We start from the raw sequence: 19,146 nt of genomic DNA, 5'->3' as shown, positions 1-19,146 counted from the left end.
TATCCTTACCATATTTCTAGTGTTTTCATTCTGTTTCCCTTTTTGGGTTCTCAAATTATCGAGAAGTTTCCATATTAATTTGTACCTTTTTTTTCCTTTTCCTGTGGTTGCTACTGTATCAAGTTATGCAACCCTCTATACCCTACTCTACTTCCATCCCTATCAACTTTCATTCTTCTTTTAAATTTTATCCATACTTAGCTAAAAGTAGAGATTCCTCAGTAATCACATTTCAAAAAATTAAAGAATTTCCAGTTTCCAACATTCCTATTTTCCTGAGGCAAATTCTCAATGTAGAGAGTGAAATAATGCTTTAGGCAAGATCGGGTTCTGTGTTATGAATCAGAGCAACAGTTTTTACAGTTGTGATTTCTATTTAAGTTTTAGGTTTGAGGCTGACGTGACACTCCGTACGAGGAAGGCTGTTCAACTAATAGCTGTCACGGCGCCATGTCGCTGGGCCACTAGCCAGGGGCCCTGTTGCACAGAAGCATATGGCGCTGCCGCAGAGCACAGGCTGCCAAGTCAAACTGACAACTGTGTAGACCTAGATTCTACCACGATGCGTGTAACCTGAGTGAATTATTCACCCTCCCAGACCCTCTTTCATAAATGTTGGTAATCATGAAACGTCAAATAGGCATGAATATGAAGAAGGCAGCAGGTAAGAGACCGAATTAGCTCTTTTTGTGCCTCACTTCTCAATTAGTGAAGTAACTTCTTTTTCCAATTGGCCTTGTATCCATGATGACACTAAGCTTGTTCTGCTTACAGGATCAACTACTGTCAGAGTAAGAGCTGGAAGGAAAACCTTCTCTGGATCTTCTCCTTATTGTGGGAGATGAGGAATAAATAAAACAGCACTAAGTTCTTAGCCTTTTTTGTATCACAGACCTCTCTGAAAATCTGATTCCTATGATAATCTTTGACAGACACAGGCACATACACACAAACGCTAAAACTTCTATGCATAAAATCTAAGACATTCCCAGCATCCCTGAAGACATCTAAAACCCTTGACAGCCCATAAATTTAAGGCTAAAAATCCCTGTGCATGAGAAGATAATCTAAAAAATAAGCTACATCCTGGTTATACATGGGTTTTAAATCAATATGTTACCACTAGGACAAATAAGAAAAGCATTCTATATACTTCATAAAGTGAAAAATTCATTTGGGTGTGCAGAATGATATAGGGAAATAATGTTTTGAAAAAAAAGTCAGAGGTTTCAAGGATATCTTTTCTCTCCTTTTTGTACAGGAATATATGTATAAAGGTAGCATTTTTCTGAGATCATACAAAAAACCCTATTCTGGCATAAAAGTTCTTTAATATTTACAAAGGTGGAATTTATATTGAATACATGGTCAAAATTGAACTGTGATTACATATAATCATTCATATTTACAAACAGATGTCTCAGGGAAAGACATGTATTATATTTTTTAAATTTCCATGTATTTGATTCATATGAAAATTTTAAGGAAAACTATCATCATGCAAAATGTGTTATACCTTGAAAAGCATAGCTATACAAATGCAGCTAAAATTAGATGGGTGAAGATCATCCTTAAGGATGGGGTGACCAGGTGATGGGTATTAAGGAGAGCACGTGCTGGGATGACCACTGGGTGTTATATGCAACTAATGGACTGTTGAACACTACACGAAGAACTTACGATGTACTATATGTTGGCTAACTGAACATAATGAGAAAAATAGAATAAAATTAAAAAATTTAAAAAAAACCAATAAAAACAAACAAACAAAAAGATCATCTTTATTGACTGTGGCTTTTGTATATGATTATGTCACATAGAAAGGTCCAGAAATCAAAGTGCCTGTGCAAGGGCAGTTTATTCAAAAACCCCAGAAAAACTGAACCAACACATATGTTGGTACTAATTTGCCCTTACAATTATTTGGAGCAAGATGGCATTGAGAGAAGAATATAATTCAAATGAAAACAAAAGTTAGGAGAGTCATTTAACTGCATTCTTGATTTTAATAAAACACTTCTTACCTGGGGCCCATGATAGGGAGTAAATAACCCCTTCGTTACCCGGGGAGGTGTCCACAGCTGTTAGTGTGTTTATGTCCCAGACTTTTATAGTGCCATCAAAAGAAGCTGTTGCTAAAAGATTGGGATCATCAGGTTTGAATTTGCAGTCAAAGATCGTTTCCACATGTCCCTAGGAATGCAGCATAGAGAAGTCACAACTGCTGAGGAAGATTCATGTTATTAATAAACAAACCACAGTGTATAATCAAGTTGACATATGTACTATGGTTTCCAAGTATTTATGTAAAAATATATATGTGATATATATATATATACATACATGTAAATACAAAATTAGAATCACTGCTGTGGTTGAACGTTCTCTGTGCTGTTATTACTGTACTCTTTTGTACAGACCCAGATTTTATTCAACCACAATGCCTTCAATCCGCAACTACATACAAAGATGTTCAAAAAAAAGAATGCAACACATATCTTTTCTGATTATCATATACAGGATACCATGCTAGAAATTTATAAAGCAGTTAACTATCAATAGTTACTATGTCATTCTGGAAGTATAATAAAAGACCAAGATGAAATTGAAACTATAGGTCCTTAAATGCAAACATTCTGTTTGTTGTACCAATGACACACTCCAAAAGAACTTCATGATTTTGGCAGCAATAAGAAGAATCCAGCATAGCCTTGATTTTTAATTAGTCTTGTCCAAATTTTCTAACAACTTTATTCTTCGAAAATCATAAGGAAAAAAAATCACTATCTCTTCTGACTGGCAGGCATTATTAAAGTGAAAACAAGCCACTGAAATAATTTATAATCAAGGAATATTTTAGTGTTTATGAGAACTGTCAAATAACATAAGTTTTCTAAATGAAATATTTTAATATGAAGATACACACTCAAGAGAAACTACTGAACTTAGACTGCATGATTTCTCATTTGCTAATGTAAGTTTTTACAGATTTAAGTGTCTTCTTGTATTTTTCTCTCTTCCCTTTCACAACTTTTTGGAAAGTATATGGTAATTTGAAGTACAGGAAGAGTTGACCACACTGGAAAAGAGTTTACATAAAAAGTTTACATGGAAATAAAATGAAATAATCTAGAGAATATCTACAAAAGGAATATTTAAAAATAACTAAGCTACACATGGTTACAAAAAATTTTTGGCAATATTTCAACTTTTTCACTCAAGGACAAAATTAAATTTGTCCTAAAATGATACAGTATTACTTTCTTTCCCTCAATTTTTTTTTTTACAAGGGTGATTATAGCTCTAGATTACTTTTCTAAGTTTTTCTATAGAAAAACAAACAACATTTGATGAGTGTAATGCAAACCTGTAGAAAATAGACATTTTATGCACTCTGAAATAGGGAGGTTTAAAGAAGCTGATTATTGACAAATATCAATTACAACATAATACACCTTATTACATGCCTTCATTTGTTCACAGATTCATTCATTCAACAAAATTGAATAAAGTCTTGCTATATGCCAGGCACTATCTTAGGTGGGGTACCTTTATCCCCGATAAAGCACAGAACAACACCCGTCAAAAATGTGAGTCCTCAGCGAGGTTGTACTCTATTTTATATGGAGGCTTAATGATCACAGAATCATAGAATCATTGTATTGATTTGATAACAGCACTAAATCTTAGAAATCTCAGAAAATCTTAGAAAACACTGAACCCAACCTTGTTCGTTTCACAGATATGAACAAAAAAGGCTGCAGTAACTGGAGGGATGGACTTGTCCCTCCTCCTGAAAGAATATTTATTTCTCGTTTTGCTTCCAAAATATAGTACAGCAACGTAATGTTCCAATACTATATGAAGGATCAACGTGGTGTACTCAAGAATGGAAACACTACCAACCATGCACAGTAATCACAATAAGCTAAATAAACATTAATATTGAAAGAAGTTTAACATTTAAAATTTTAAGAATTCTCCTAGTCTCGTCATCCATCATTCTACACATAATTCTAAAATGTTTCAGCCAACTAAGATAAGTCCTAACACACGATTCTTTACAAAAATAACTTTAACAATCTTAGTGTGTAAGTAAAAGTCAACATCAAGAGCTAACACAAAATAAGTGTGGTGTATTAAAGAAGGAATGACCACAGACATACCAAGTCCCTAAGAAAATCCCACTTCTTGGCTCCCAAGTCATAAAGCCCAACTCCACCATCCAAGAAGCAGCACACCGCATGCCCGGGAGGAAGGGAAAATGCCTGATTCTGCGTCAAAGTTGGGGGTGGAACTGCTTCGCTTGTCGAGGACGTATAATGATTTTTCGTTGGAGACTGGGTTGAAACTAAAAAAGAAATAAACAAGTAAATATTTATACCAACAGCTTCCCATAAGCTGGAATGAAACCACAGGGCTTAATTTATAAAGATGTCCCTCTGTTTTCTTTTATCCAGAACTTGTATCAGTAAACCATTAGGCAAGAACCACATTTTCTGCCACAGAAGTCCTTCTGCAGCACTGCCAAAGATTATACATACATACACGTAACACTGGATGTTATTTCGAAGAGATGTATAGAAGTGCAGGTGCAGCAAAATGGATGAAAATTAGTGAGTGAGGAACCACAATATGTTGTGAATATTTGGTTTCTTATCACCCCATAAATTAAACCACAGCATCATTATTTTTTAATTAGAATCTTTTTTCAAAATGCTGACTCATATGGCTTACTTCCCCTCTACACACACAAACATGAATGAGAATGTTTTTATTTGAAAGCTAATAACTCTCTTCCACTAATTTCCGATCCAATGAAAATAATTCTTTTTGAGGTTCTTTATAATACAGTGTAATTTAGCACCCAAATTAAGATTCACAAACTGCCTGACATACATTTGCATCTCAATGTTTCTCTCTTCCTTGTCGGGTTTATTTGCACTGTTCATTCACTTCCATTTCTCAATTTTAAATTCTATAAATATCTCTCTGTTTATTCTTTGTCTCGTCTCTTGTGTTCTTTCAAGAAGTTTTTCCTTAGAACGTGAATATTCTCGGGGCACCTGGGTGGCACAGTGGTTAAGCGTCTGCCTTCGGCTCAGGGCATGATCCCGGCGTTATGGGATCGAGCCCCACATCAGGCTCCTCCGCTATGAGCCTGCTTCTTCCTCTCCCACTCCCCCTGCTTGTGTTCCCTCTCTCGCTGGCTGTCTCTCTCTCTGTCAAATAAATAAATAAAATCTTAAAAAAAAAAAAAAAAAGAACGTGAATATTCTCTTGCAAACATAATTCAAAATAATGATACTGCTGGAAATGATCAGACCAATCGGTATTAATGACATAGTGGAATATAGATAAATATTCCCCAGTAAACTCGCTTTTTGATCCAAATATAATAAAGTCTTTCTTACCACATTCATTTGGATAACACTCACTTCTCAAAATCTGAGCATGACAGGAAGTCCACACTATCATAAACTACTAATAACAAAAGAGGCATTTGGTTCAATAACATACTGCTGACAGTTTCATTAAAATTAGCATGTTCCATGGCTGATTCTTATAATATTTTCATTTGTTGATATTATGGGTGGTGTTGATAACTTTTATGTTACTCTGTATCTGTAATTTATCTTTTTAAAGCATTTGGTACATCTGCAACTAAAATTTTTCATTTTCACATAATTTTTCTTATTCCACACTTTATTACATTAAAAAACAGGGAGAAAAAAACAAGATGTTTAATAATAGGTAGCCTGAAGGATTTGCTTAATAACGACAAGATGGGTATGTGCTTCTTTATATTTTGTATTTTTCCTCTAAAGGGCAGGGATTACGCTTGTAATAAGAAAAAAATATGAAAGAAGAAAATCTATAAAACTTCAGTCACCCCCATGATAGCAAATAAACAAAGAAACTAATAACGTAAAAAAATACGGGAGACCTAAGCAATATGTTAGTCTCCAGCATAATACTTCTCTGGCCCTAATGTTGCTACACCCTCCAGTTTCTGGGATTCAGAACTGTTAGGGCTCCACAGAAAAGATTTAATTTGTGGAAAGCCTGAAGGTTTAAACACAGAGATTATCCCCTATTTGCCATTGCCCACTAGACTGGATACTAAATTTGCAACCGAAATAACATTACTTCGAATGGCCCCTTGGTGTGTGTGTGTACACACACACACACACACACACACACACAATGGAATATTATTCAGCCATCATAAAGAACAGAATCTTGCCATTTGTGATGACATGGATTGAACTAGAGAGTATAATACTAAGCGAAATAAGTTGGTCAGAGAAAGACAAATACTATATGATTCCACTCATACGTGAAATTTAAGGAAAAAAACATATGAACATCTGGGAAGTCTGGGGGAAGGGAGAGGGGAAAAAAGCATAAGAGACTCTTAACTGTAGAGATCAAACTGAGGGTTGATGGAGGGGATGTGGGTGGGGGATGGGCTAGATGGGTGATGGGGATTAAGGAGGGTACTTGTGTGGGGCGTCTGGGTGGCACAGCGGTTAAGCGTCTGCCTTCAGCTCAGGGAGTGATCCTGGTGTTTTGGGATCAAGCCCCACATCAGGCTCCTCCGCTATGAGCCTGCTTCTTCCTCTCCCACTCCCCCTGCTTGTGTTCCCTCTCTCGCTGGCTGTCTCTATCTCTGTCAAATAAATAAATAAAATCTTTAAAAAAAAAAAAAAAAGGAGGGTACTTGTGATGAGTACCGGGTGTTAGATGTAAGTGATGAGTCACCGAATTCTACCCCTGAAACCAATATTGCCCTGTGTGTTAACTAGAAATTAAATAAAAATTTGAAAAGAAAAAAATAAAATAAAAAATAGAGACACTAGATGATAAAAAAGTGAATTGCTCTTGCTAATTATTTAGTATATTATGAAGAGTAAGTAGTGAGTAAGAGGAATCAGTAACTCCTGATTGCTCAATCACTAAATCCCCTTCCCCAAGTTTTTCTACGAGCCACACAAAAACGAAAGCACTAGCAGCCACACAGAGTAATCATGACTGGCTTACTTTTTCTCATGTTTAAGAAAAATTCAAATTCTAAACCTCTCCCCAAATTCCGGTCTTTCCTTTATCGCTTAAGTGTATTTTATTATTTTTTCTTAGAGAAGCAGTAAAAGGTAATCAGAAAAAAAGTACACAAAAATAAGGGAAGAATACCCAAAATAGCAGCTACTAATCCAGTGACATCTGGTATTCAAACATCAAATATACATACAGATCCTGTATTTCAAATATTTAGGGTATTTCAACTTTGTTGTAGGCCCTACAGATTGTAAAAGAGCCACACTTAGAACATAAAGTCTCCTAGTTCAGACCAACTTTACTGGATCCATTACTCTTGATATTCTTATTTTCACCAATATCATTGCTTTATTTTCCCCATGTAGATAATTTGAGATTATCTTAATATCCCCATTTATCAGCATTTTAAAAATGTAACTTGGCTCTAAATATTTTCAACTTAGTAATATTAGATATTGTGTGGCCTTGATGGCTCCTTTCGTACACATATTATCAAAGGCTATTTTTAAAAATCTGCTTTTCAGTAGGTTATAGTATTTGGTATGTTTATCTTTTTTCTTTTTTCTTTCCAAGTTTCTAATTTCCAGTAGGTTAACATACAGTGTAAATTTATTTTTTTATTATGTTCAGTTGGTATGTTTATATCATTATATTAGTCATTTTGTTTGATAGCAGTAAATCTGACATTTTAAAATATTAAATTTTGATAATTTTTTACTTACATTTTTTTCTTGGAGGAGAATTAAGTACATGTAAGCAGTGAAACCCTGTTTTCTTTAATTTAAAATTATCAATAGGTGTTGTTCTTGAAACATTCCAAATGCGCAAAACACCCACTTGAGAATCTAGTCAGATCAAGAAAAGCATTATATTAACTAGTTTTATTTGAAACATAAAATGCCCAGACATAAAAGTAGTAACAAAAACTTTAACTCACGAGACTTTTTGCACCACTTCCTGACATTCTTCCAACAAAATTGTACAATGACCCAAAGAAATAGGTGAAATGCTACTCATCCTTTAAATGTTTGGCTTATTTTGCTTTCTTCTGTTCCAAAACCTCCCCTAGGGTGAGGGACTGACTGCTTTGGCAGTTTCCCCCTACAAAGGTCATTATCAGAGTTTGATCACAAAAAAAGCACCCACTGACACACTTGCCCTAGGAAAGCCAGCTACAAAAAACTTTCCACCTCTAACATTGAATAATATTTTGTCTTTTGAAATGTACGTAAACTGCTCCTTGCTCACTTGCAACCGAGACTGCCTGATATACCAAAAGACCAATTAGAAAGCTCCCTCACTTCCAGAAAATCCCATCTATAATATAGAAGCTACTCTGGGGAACTTTCTGGCAGTTCCTCAAATGATTAAACAGAGTTACCATATGACTCAGCAACTATACTCCTACACATATACCCAACAGAATGATAAACGTATGTCCACACAAAAACCTGTACACCAATGTTCATCACAGCATTATTCATAATAGCAAAAAAAAGTGGAAACAAGGTAAATGTCTGTCAATTGATAAATGGATAAAGAAAATGTGGCATATCCATACAATGGAATATTATTCATCCATAAAAAGGAAGTATTCATACACACTACAACATGGATGAACCTTGAAAATTTTATGGTAAGTCAGAGAAGTCGGACACTTGTACTGAATGATTCCACTACTATGAAACGTCCAGACTAGGTAAATCCTCAGAGACAGAAAGTAGATTAGCAGTTTATATACACACACGTGTGCACCTGGGGCCGTGGAGAGGGGTTCATGAAGAGCAACTGCTGCCACCTAGAGTCTACTGGGGGCATGACAAAATGTTCCACAGTGAGGTCACAGTGATGGTTGTACACCTTTGTGACTACAGACATCACAGCACGTATGCTTCAAAATGCTGAGTTTTATGGTATGTGAATTTTAACTCAGGAATAATACTATATTTAAAATGTCCATGACTGTCATTAATTTAATCCTACAAAATGAAAGGCAGTTAAGATATATAAGTAAGACTCCATCTACTTCCATGCGTAATGTGAATGCTTAAAGAAGCAATGAATTTCTTCAAGACAGTTGCAAGGATAAAGACTGTTATTTCACGTTACGCAAATATGGGAAGTATTTATACAGCAGCTGAAAGCACTCAGTCTTTCAGAGATCTCTCTCTTGCATCCTAAGAAAGCAGTAGGAGTTATTTAATTTCTAGTTACTAGCTTAAGTGCCCTCATCTTCCCATCCCCTGTCACTTCTTAGCTTTACTAATTCTCTCATGACTGGGGAAGCATAAAGGAGCTTCCTTTCGAGCCATGATGATAAATTCCACTTTCATTTCCAGCTTAGATTGAAAATGCCTTGGTCTATCTAGGTACTCATGGTCACTGACTGTCCAAATTATCAGTGAGGCTACCAGAACTCCTATCTAGATCAACTTTTTTCTAGTCCGTACTTTCACTGTCATCCTTCCATGGCTGAAACTGGATTGTCTTTGTCTTCTATTTGTGAACACAAAAACATGAGCATGTGTGTGCACCTATAGAACACGTTCCGACTGATAACCAGAAACCTGGAAACTGGGCCTTAGTTTCATTTTAATTTGTCATTATGTTAATGACATACAGTATAAATAAAAGTAAACTAGGCATTTACTATTATAAATGATAACACTGGGATGATAATACATTTTACTCAAAATTAGCTGATAAAAAAGTATAAATTCTCTGACTCAATTGAGAATATACATTTATTTAAAACTCTGGGGAACAGGGTAAACTCACCCCCAGTTACAAACATCCCAGGAGCACTGGGAACCCAGGCCAAGCACTGAACAGAAGCTGCTGCACTGGGAAAATTAAATGTTGTTATGCAATACAGTGATTCCGAATCTAGCAGGCGAATTCCAAAATGCAAATTAGCCACAAGGAGATAATCGGTAGACAGCGGATCCCATTCCAGGGCTGTCACTGGATCCTCTTCGTCTGTCCCTTCAAGAGATTCAGGTCTCAGAACATGTTTCTGACTTCTATTACCTATTAAAATATAAAGAAAAAAGATTCTAACAAAATGCTCAAAAGAAAATCAACAATTGAGATCATATTAATTTCCTCTTTGCACAGCCTGGTCTCTGAGAGTACTGGGAACAGAGCCCTTCTGTGCAGAGGTCACACGTGACACGGGAGTTCAGGGGAATGAGATGAAAGTCAGACTGAACTGCTCTGCTCTGGTGATCTCTGGGCCCTGAATCTCCTATTTGTTACTGAAATGTTGAAAGAAAAAGACACAGATAAACAATACCCATGATCTTGTCATCAACTACAATTTCCACTGAGTTACAGCGGTGTGGGGAGAGGGAAGTGCTTACCAAGAGGAACACCCTGTTGTGATTAAAAGCACAGACTTCGCAGCAGCCTCGGTGCACAGCCTCGTTCCACCACCGAGGAGCTCTGTGCTCTTGGACAAGACACTGAATCTCTATGGGCTCAGGGTTTTATTTGTATAATGGAGAACATAACAATACTTAGCTCATAGAGTTTTGTAAAAGATTGAGTTAGCCACTTCAAGTGCTAAGAACCGTGGGGCCTATTATAAGCAGCACCCCTTCTTCATGCATCACAGCAGTGGTCATAACCATAACTCACGCCTGACAACTAGTACAAATAAGACAGCCAGAAAAATAGGGACAGAAAACATGTGAAATTAAATGAAGCGAAGGATTATCAAAGAATTCTCTTGTTCCTTCCAAATTTAGACACAACTGGCAATGGGGAAAAAGATGCTTCTGCTGATACACCACACAGGGCTCCAATTAGCCCATTCCCAGAGGAAAGGCAGCGAAACAACGGTGTTCAGAGACCACAGTCTTCACAGAACCAACTCCTCCTGAGTATTATAAACACTACAAGACGTGTTTACTAAACAAAAACCCAACTGACAGATACCATAGCTCCTTTTGTAATATCACTATTATATATTGTTTTTCAATGTATCAGATTATAAAAGCAGAAAACATCCATTTCCTTGGATATATATAAGCTATTTGTAAAATGAACTGAAAATCTTATAGTTTCTGGGTTGGGATTAAATTTGTCAGAATACATTATTCTTTATGATGTTGATCTTACATTTTATTTAGAATTTTTGCGTATAAAATCATAGAAGGTACATGTGATGTTTCATTTGGCTTTATTAAATTTTTGCAATCATCATCAAGAAAAGTTTGCTTCTTCTTTCCCAAAATAAGCATCTGCTAAAATGCTATTTGATCTGACAAGCAGTAATGAATATTAATATAGTTAATCATTACAAGTCAGAGGGAGATAGAAAAATGATTTTCCTAAGTTGTACTAAAGCTATTTCTTAAGTGATTTTCAGGTATTTGCATTTGCCAGTTAATATCAATGGTTTATGAAAAATATTCCAGAATGTGAAAAAAAAAAATAAGAACAACAGTAACACAAACATGGGAAAATTTGCAATGCAAATGCTATGGTATCTAAATCATGTTGCTTGAAAGCACACGCTTAGTCAAAATGATTATGAATTATAGTCACTGTTTTCTCTTCTGTCTAGTACCAACATTTTTATTTAAAAAAATAGAACACTAGATCTATAAAATTTTACAGCCAGCCATTAGAACAGCTGATAATATTTCATTATTTCGTATATTATATTTATTTTTATTTATGTTCTATTTTATTATACAAATATCAGCCAACTTGTGTTGTCAAATAAGGACAGAAGCATTTGAGGACAGTAAGTCAATAAGAAGATAAGGTTGATAATTGCTGTATAAAAAACAAAAACTAGGGGTGCCTGGGTGGCTCAGTCGGTTAAGCATCTGCCTTCTGTTCGGGTCATGCTTCTAAGATCCTGGGATCCAGTTCTGCAGTGGGCTCCCTGCTCAGTGGGAAGTCTGCTTCTCCCTCTCCCTCTGCCCCTCCTCCCCCTTGTGCGCACTCTCTATCTGCTCGGCCTCTCTTTCAGAACAAAAACAAAAAACAAACTAGGGCAAGGGAAAATTGGGGTTTAAAAATGAAATGAGGTCGTGTATAATACACATAGCTGTTCGAATTTGGGTTCTGAAACCAGTGGCCAAAGCAAAGAGGAAAAAAAAAAATCATGAACGGTTACATAACTCGTGGTGTCCACAGGATAAAAATAAAACAAAACGACAAAAAAAAAAAAGTGCTCAGGAAAAGCACAACTTTTCCCAGAACTGAGACCAGAAATACAGGTCTCCTGTGTGTTTTCAAAAAGGGAACGCAGTATTACACAGAGACAATGTCATCAACATTTCTAAAATAAAACCATGCAAATTTGATTAATGCACATCCTTGGAATAACACCAAAGTCAATTCAATGAAAACATTTCGATTATGAAGATAAAAAAAAACTTCTGATGACCTAACTTTGTCCAAAACTGTAACTTAAAATGGCTAGAGCCGTTTTCTAATGTTTTTGGCTCTAGAATCCTCTGTTCATTTGTGAATTTTTACATGAAAATCCAATACAGAATACAGAATAAAGTGGTGCTTTTCAGACTGAAAGGGAGAAGGTGTAAAAGTCAGCTGCATCACCTCGTGAATATTACCTTTTTCTTCCACGAGAGATAAGGACCGGAGAGCAGAGAGCTTGAGGTCTTAGTCTCCTGCAAGAACCTGGAGGACATAAATTCTATCTTGCTACCTAGAGATAGAACAATCTGTTGTGCCAGTAGGTCATTAAGAAGGTAAAGGAGACCACTCCTTAGGGAAAGTAAAAAGCATAACAATATCAGTATTAATGATACAGTCTCAGAGCTTCAAACTTGCAATGCAGAACGTAGCCTCACAAGAAAAAGTAGCATTTCCTTCATGACCCATTAGGTCATGTACATGCGAAAGGAAAATACATGGCAGGATCATATCTTTCCTGATGTTTTGTACATATTCATTGTTAAACATCCTATGGAATAAATGAGGCCAACAAGTCTGTACGGGGTTGTTATGAGTTGAATTGTGTCCTCCCACAAGATGTTGAAGTCCCAACCTCCACGGATCTATGAATGTGACTTTATTGGGAAATAGGGTATTAGCAGATATTAAATTAAGATGAGGTCATTAGGGCAAACTATAATGTAACATGACTGTGTCCTTATGAAAAAGAGAAATTTGGACCAGAGAGCTGCATGCACACAGGGAGAATGCCGTGTGAAGACTGATGTTAGGCTGCCACAGCTACGGAATGACCAGAAGCTAAGAGAGAGGCCTGGAACAAAGCCTTCCCTGGTGCCTTCAGAGGGCCTTGTGGACACCTTGGTTTTGTATCTCTGGTCTCTAGAACTGCGAGACAATACATTTGTTGATCTAAGCCATCCAGTATGCGGAACTTCGTTAGGGCAGCCCCAGCAAATGAATTCATGGGTGGGTCCAGAAAAATAACACTTGACGATATGGGTACAGATGCACAAATTGCTTCGTTTAATAACTGGAAGATGAGTTACGGGAAAATGATGGCCTCTTCTGGAAGTCACGGGTCAGATACTGAAATATTATACACACCACTCTGACTTAAACCCACAAAAGGAAGACACAAAGGGCAAAGGAGGTCTTTATGCCTCCCTATCCTTTCAATGCCAGAATAAACATACAATGTCTCAATGTTTTATATCTTAGATATATAATACAATGTCTCAATGTCTTAGGACTTAACACCTTCAAAAATACCTAATTTAAAAAAAAAGTGCCTAATAATAATGCAAGAAAAGAAAGCCCTAGTGAATGAAAAAGAGATGGTCATGATCACAAATTATAAAATATGAATAATATCTAGAATGAAATTTGGAGCAAAGTAAGTGTACACTCCTCATTATCCTCTTTAGAGCTCAACAGCACACAGATTCCTCAAAAAGAAAGTATCACAATTCTCATGAAATCTCTGGGTGCGGGCTGGCTGGGGAAGTAGTGGGGGAGTCCCTAATGAGATCTGGTTACACCCCCAGACCGCAGAGAATCAAGAGGAGGAACCACACAGCACACAGCCATCCTGACTGTCCCTAAACTGCCTCCCTGGGACTGAGGAAGACTGCTGGAGAGGGAGAACCCAGGAGGGAAAAGAAGTGGTATGCACCAGATCAGACAGAGGAAGTCTGTGAATGAGGTCACTTAACCGTGAGCCTAATGACCAAGTATAAAACAGAATTTTCTCCCCATGCAGAGGACGGAACAGATTGGGTGTAGGTGTCTGAGACAACAAATCTAAATGAAGCAAAAAACAAGGACAGATCCCTCCCCACTCCAACTTAAAACAAACAGATAGAACTCTCCCCAAGTTACTTTGGTATAACCAGAAGGAACAAGAGTATACGCGCAAAGAGCAGAGCGGAGGTGGTAAAGAAGTATATTTATTGTTGTCTTTCTTTAAGAAGTAAAACAGTATATCCTGCTTGAAATGTATTCGAGATAAAATGGCCCCAAAATATCCATGTTTTGTATATCATTCTTTTTTACATCTGAAAAAAATCTCTTTATCTTTACTATATAATCATGGGAGTGACGTCCCATTGCGTTTGACATATTTCTTTAAATTAACATATAGAGTATTATTTGTTTCAGGGGTACAGGTCTGTCATCCATCAGTCATACACGACATCCAGCGCTCAGCACAACACACAGCCTCCCCAGTGTCCATCACCCAGCCACCCCATCTCCCCACCCTCCCCTCCAGCAACCCTCAGTTTGTTTCCTAAGATTAAGAGTCTCTTATGGTTTGTCTCCCTCTCTGGTTTCATCTTGTTTCATTTTTTCCTCTCTTCCCCTATGATCCTCTGCCTTGTTTCTTAAATTCCACCTATCAGTGAGATCATATATAATTATCATATATATCATTTTTTTAATGTTAGAAAGATTTAAGAAATACGTATTCAAATTTTCATGAGTTCTTCTGTTCAACTTCAATTTGTTTTTTCTTCTATTAATTTCAGATAAATTGAATGTAATACATTTTGTGAAAGTAGCGATCTTAATCCTAAAAAGCAAGTTAGGAGTCACATACATCAACAGAGATGCCAGATGGCTGAAAGCATGTTTCTCAAATGGTAGCCTTACTAAGTTTGAGTGGAGAGCTATCCATGTAATTTTCAGATTTTTCCATTACACATTTTATCATTGTTTAAATTGAAAAAATAAACATAAATTAGTTTCTCAGACCCCTTCATTCAGCTAAATTAATTAACTGATGGGGGAATCCAAAGATTTATTGTTCCTTCTTATCTCAAGTTCAAAGTCTTTGCTAAGGACCTATAGCATCACAATGGTATTTTACAAGCAGGTGGGAAAATATTTTTGAGTAGTATTAGTAAGTCATCATTTCTTCTGTCATATGTCCTTATTCCTTCAGGCCATTTTCTTAGTAAATGTACAGAAATAAACAATTGACTTATAAAAGTAAAAATATGGGGCAAATGACTGGATTTGGGTTAACTCAAAGCACAATCTGCACAGCTGAGTTAAATATATTACAATAAAATTTACTTCATGGTGCCAGATATTATTTGCACAACTATTATTTTAAAATTAAAATACTGTGAAGTTTGGCTGTATGCTGTGTAAACAAGAAATTTTTGCCTCATATATGAGGCAAGAAAAAGAAACTTAACTAAATTAAATTCTTACCTGGTTGAAAAATTGACAGACTTCCATCAATATGACCAAATACAACCTTCCCCTTTTTCTGGGTATGCCATCGGAATATACAGATATCGGACAAGAAGCTATGAGCTTCCTTGTGTACAGTCAGTCCGCTCTCTGGGCCTGAGACGGTCCAAATGAAGAGTGGGCCTCTGTGGGAAACAAATGCCACTGCATCACCTGCGTTCCAGCACCAGCTAAGAGAGGCCGGCATCCCTAGAAGGAATAAAATACAGACACGTAATAGAGACACGAGGAAGATGACTGTACTGTTAAATAGTATTTCCAGTGCACATTTCTAAAACAACTTACAATATAAGAATAGGCTTGTTATTCAAAAAATACTAGCACCTTCTTAGTTGGGAGTCGGACTTACAAAGTGACCCTAGAGACTACAGGCAACATGTCTACGGTGCTTCCGTAATGAAAGGAAAAGTACCTCATTAGGTTTAAAACTACTAATATCATAATATGCTTCATATATTCAGATTTATAGAGTTTTTTCTTTCAGAAACTATATATTAAAGCAATAAATTCTTACCGGGTTTTTGTGTAGACTTGCTGTAGGCATTCTAGGTATATAAGTTAATATGGGATATAGTTCCTGCTTTAAAGGATCTTAAATATAAGATATAATATCTTGGGAAGATAAGGATTACGTATATAAAAAGTTAAATGCTACTACAGGGATTTAATAACAATAAAATTAATGCTACAATCGACGTCTTATCAGGGTTTAGATTCAAATCTTAGTGCTGCTTCAGATGAACTAAACAAGTAACTTTACCTCTTAAACCTCTGTCTTCTCATCTACAAAATGGATATAACTCAAAATAGCTGAACATCTATCCCGCATGAATACTAAGAAAGGAAATACAATAATGCCTGTAAAAGACCCTTTTAAGCTATAAAAGAAATATAGAAGTCAATTGTATTTCCCTCACTATTACTGGGATCAGATAATCATATATAAAATAAGTGTCATGGCAAATATATAACTCAAAACAGATTATGAATCTCCCAACACAGATACTTTAAACAAATGCATCAGAATCAGCAAACTGAATATGCACATCAGATCAAATGGAATTAGGGCCCAGGAATCTATTTGTAACAAGGTTCTCCAAATTCTTGTGATGTGTAGAAAGGTTTGTGAACCTTTGGGCAACTGTCCTGGAAAGAAGTTGGATTTGAATCATACTTTGAGGAAGCAGTAGAGTTTAACGCATGGGATAAGCAGTATTTCCCAGGAAGAGGAAATGATATAAACAAAGACACAGGGTTGAAAGTTGTTCATTGACAGTAAATTCAGTTTGTGTCCTTAATGCTCCAAGAGGCAGAAACCGGAAGCCTAACACCTAGTTCAGGGCCTGACATAAAAAGGTAACTCCATAAATATTTATAGAAGGAATGAATGAGTCCATGAATAAGGCCAATCAAAAGCTGATGTGGTTTTAGGATACATTAAGAGAAGTAGGATTTCCCAATAAGGGATGAGATACTCTGAATGGGTCACACCACGGGAAGAAAGCCTCTAGAACGCTGGCTCTCTGAATGCATGTTTCCAGAAAGGCAGCAAGGAAGAGAAGGGACCAGAAACAATGTCATATAGTTAAAACAGAAAAGACTTCTATACTGGCTTAATATTTGTAGGTACTTCTAAGAGCTCTATAAAGTATCAACTCATTTAATTCTCCCCAAAATATTCTGAGATAGGTAGGTAGTACTATCCACTGGTAACAGTGTTTTGGGGTATTTTTCCGAAAGGATATTATTAAGTGTTATATTTTTCAACTTTATGATAATTTTAACATTTTACATTTAAACAAACTAATACTTGTTTTCCTTTAAGTGAATTTTTTATTACTGTGGAAAACAGAATGATGAAATAAAAAATACAGAGGCAAGTTCAAGTTCCAATATTGATTTTTTAAAAAGGTTGACTAAAAGCAAATTTCTACTTTGCTTAAGCTGGATTCTGAAAAGAAGAAACAAAGTCTAAGACATTTCAAAGGGAATTACTTACAATGAAAATGACCAAAATATTCATAATATTTTTTGCAAATAAAGCTTTCAATTTTCAAATTAAGAAGATATTTAGAAACATCATAAGGAACTTATTGTGAAGCCTCTGAAAATTTTCAAAAGAAAGGAAAATACGTAAGGAAAGGAAAAATAAGTAAAACTGATCAAAACTGTTACCACAATTATTTAATAACTCTATAAATGTTAATGAAAAAGTCTTTAAGATTTAGCTATTTTTTTATTCAAATTCAATTAGCCAAGGTATAGTACATCATTAATTTTTGATATAATGTTCAACGATTCAGCTAATGAAAAAATCTTATTTAATTGTATGCTCAGTGGCAAAAGAAGCTATTGTGCACACAGCTCATGAATAAAAAACTCTTCCATCATGAAAAGAGGTGATGCATATGGTGTTTGATGACAAATCAGTGGATAAGCTAGGTGATAATACAATAATATACTGCCTAATCTGTACCTTCACATAACATTTAGAAAATATTATGAAGTTACAGTCTAGTATAGATTTTGTGTGACAACTTTATAAGAACAATGACATTGGGTAGCATCTTAAAATTAATTTCCCATAAAGCTGAATATAAAGTCTTGAGAAAATGCACTGTTGCCCAATAAAAACAGCAGTGGAAAAACCTGTAGGATTTGTGATTGGTAGAGAAACAGGTATGACCAGAAAAACATGAAAAATCTTATGATTGAGGCTATCAATTGCTGCTTATACATGACAAAGCCTTGTACCGAAAGTATTTTGGCTTTTTCTCATTGATGTATCGAAAACCTTCAGGAAAACCGTTACTTACTTTACTGGAAGCTCACTGAATAGAGTTGACTTTTAAAAAAACTGTGCTCAGAGATTGGAGCAAACTACGCACTACTTAATACTGGAGCTCAGAGGTTGCTGCAAGCGAAAATAAGCAGAATGATGGGAATGAGAGTCACATTTTTCTAGTTGAAAAATTAACCTTGTGTGGCAAATGTTTTTTTAAGATGAAAATTATGTAACAAAATTGTTTTATTTTACTGGTATTTTCAACATTTCTAACGACCTAAATTTGAAAAGACAAGGAAAAAGAAATATGCTAAGTAAGCTGAGCACATCCAAAGATTCCAAAAGGCATATCTTGGAAGCAAGATCTACATATAATTGCCTATGAATTCTCAATATTGTTGCTACCTACTGAAAAGAACACTATAAAGAAATGGAACAAAATAAAGTTAGTGAGACTGTCACATCTCAGTTTTCTGTCTCAAAGTTATAACCAGTAATTGTTGGAGAAACAATTGCACATGAAAAACACATCCAGCAGTAGCTCTCAAAACCATAATTAATAACTAAGACAACCTTGGTGCTCAAAATGTGATTGAATTATTGAGATA

General features: G+C 35.8%; 1 protein-coding gene across 1 annotated transcript in view; it reads right to left on the bottom strand.

The window, feature by feature from the left end:
* WDR17 (WD repeat domain 17) overlaps window positions 1-19,146 on the bottom strand; it is an 81,047-nt gene that overhangs the window by 41,923 nt on the left and 19,978 nt on the right. The window contains exons 4-8 of the mRNA XM_008708869.2: window positions 15,712-15,942; window positions 9,838-10,089; window positions 7,782-7,904; window positions 4,167-4,351; window positions 2,025-2,193 (exon numbers count right to left, since the gene is read on the bottom strand). Of these exons, the coding sequence (XP_008707091.1) occupies window positions 2,025-2,193; window positions 4,167-4,351; window positions 7,782-7,904; window positions 9,838-10,089; window positions 15,712-15,942 (960 nt within the window). The remainder of the gene's footprint in view (window positions 1-2,024; window positions 2,194-4,166; window positions 4,352-7,781; window positions 7,905-9,837; window positions 10,090-15,711; window positions 15,943-19,146) is intronic.

The sequence above is a fragment of the Ursus maritimus genome, unplaced genomic scaffold (assembly GCF_017311325.1).
Source record: "Ursus maritimus isolate PB19 unplaced genomic scaffold, ASM1731132v1 scaffold_28, whole genome shotgun sequence".
In the NCBI taxonomy this organism is placed as follows: Eukaryota; Metazoa; Chordata; class Mammalia; order Carnivora; family Ursidae; genus Ursus; species Ursus maritimus.
This window is presented reverse-complemented; position numbering and strand designations above follow the sequence as displayed.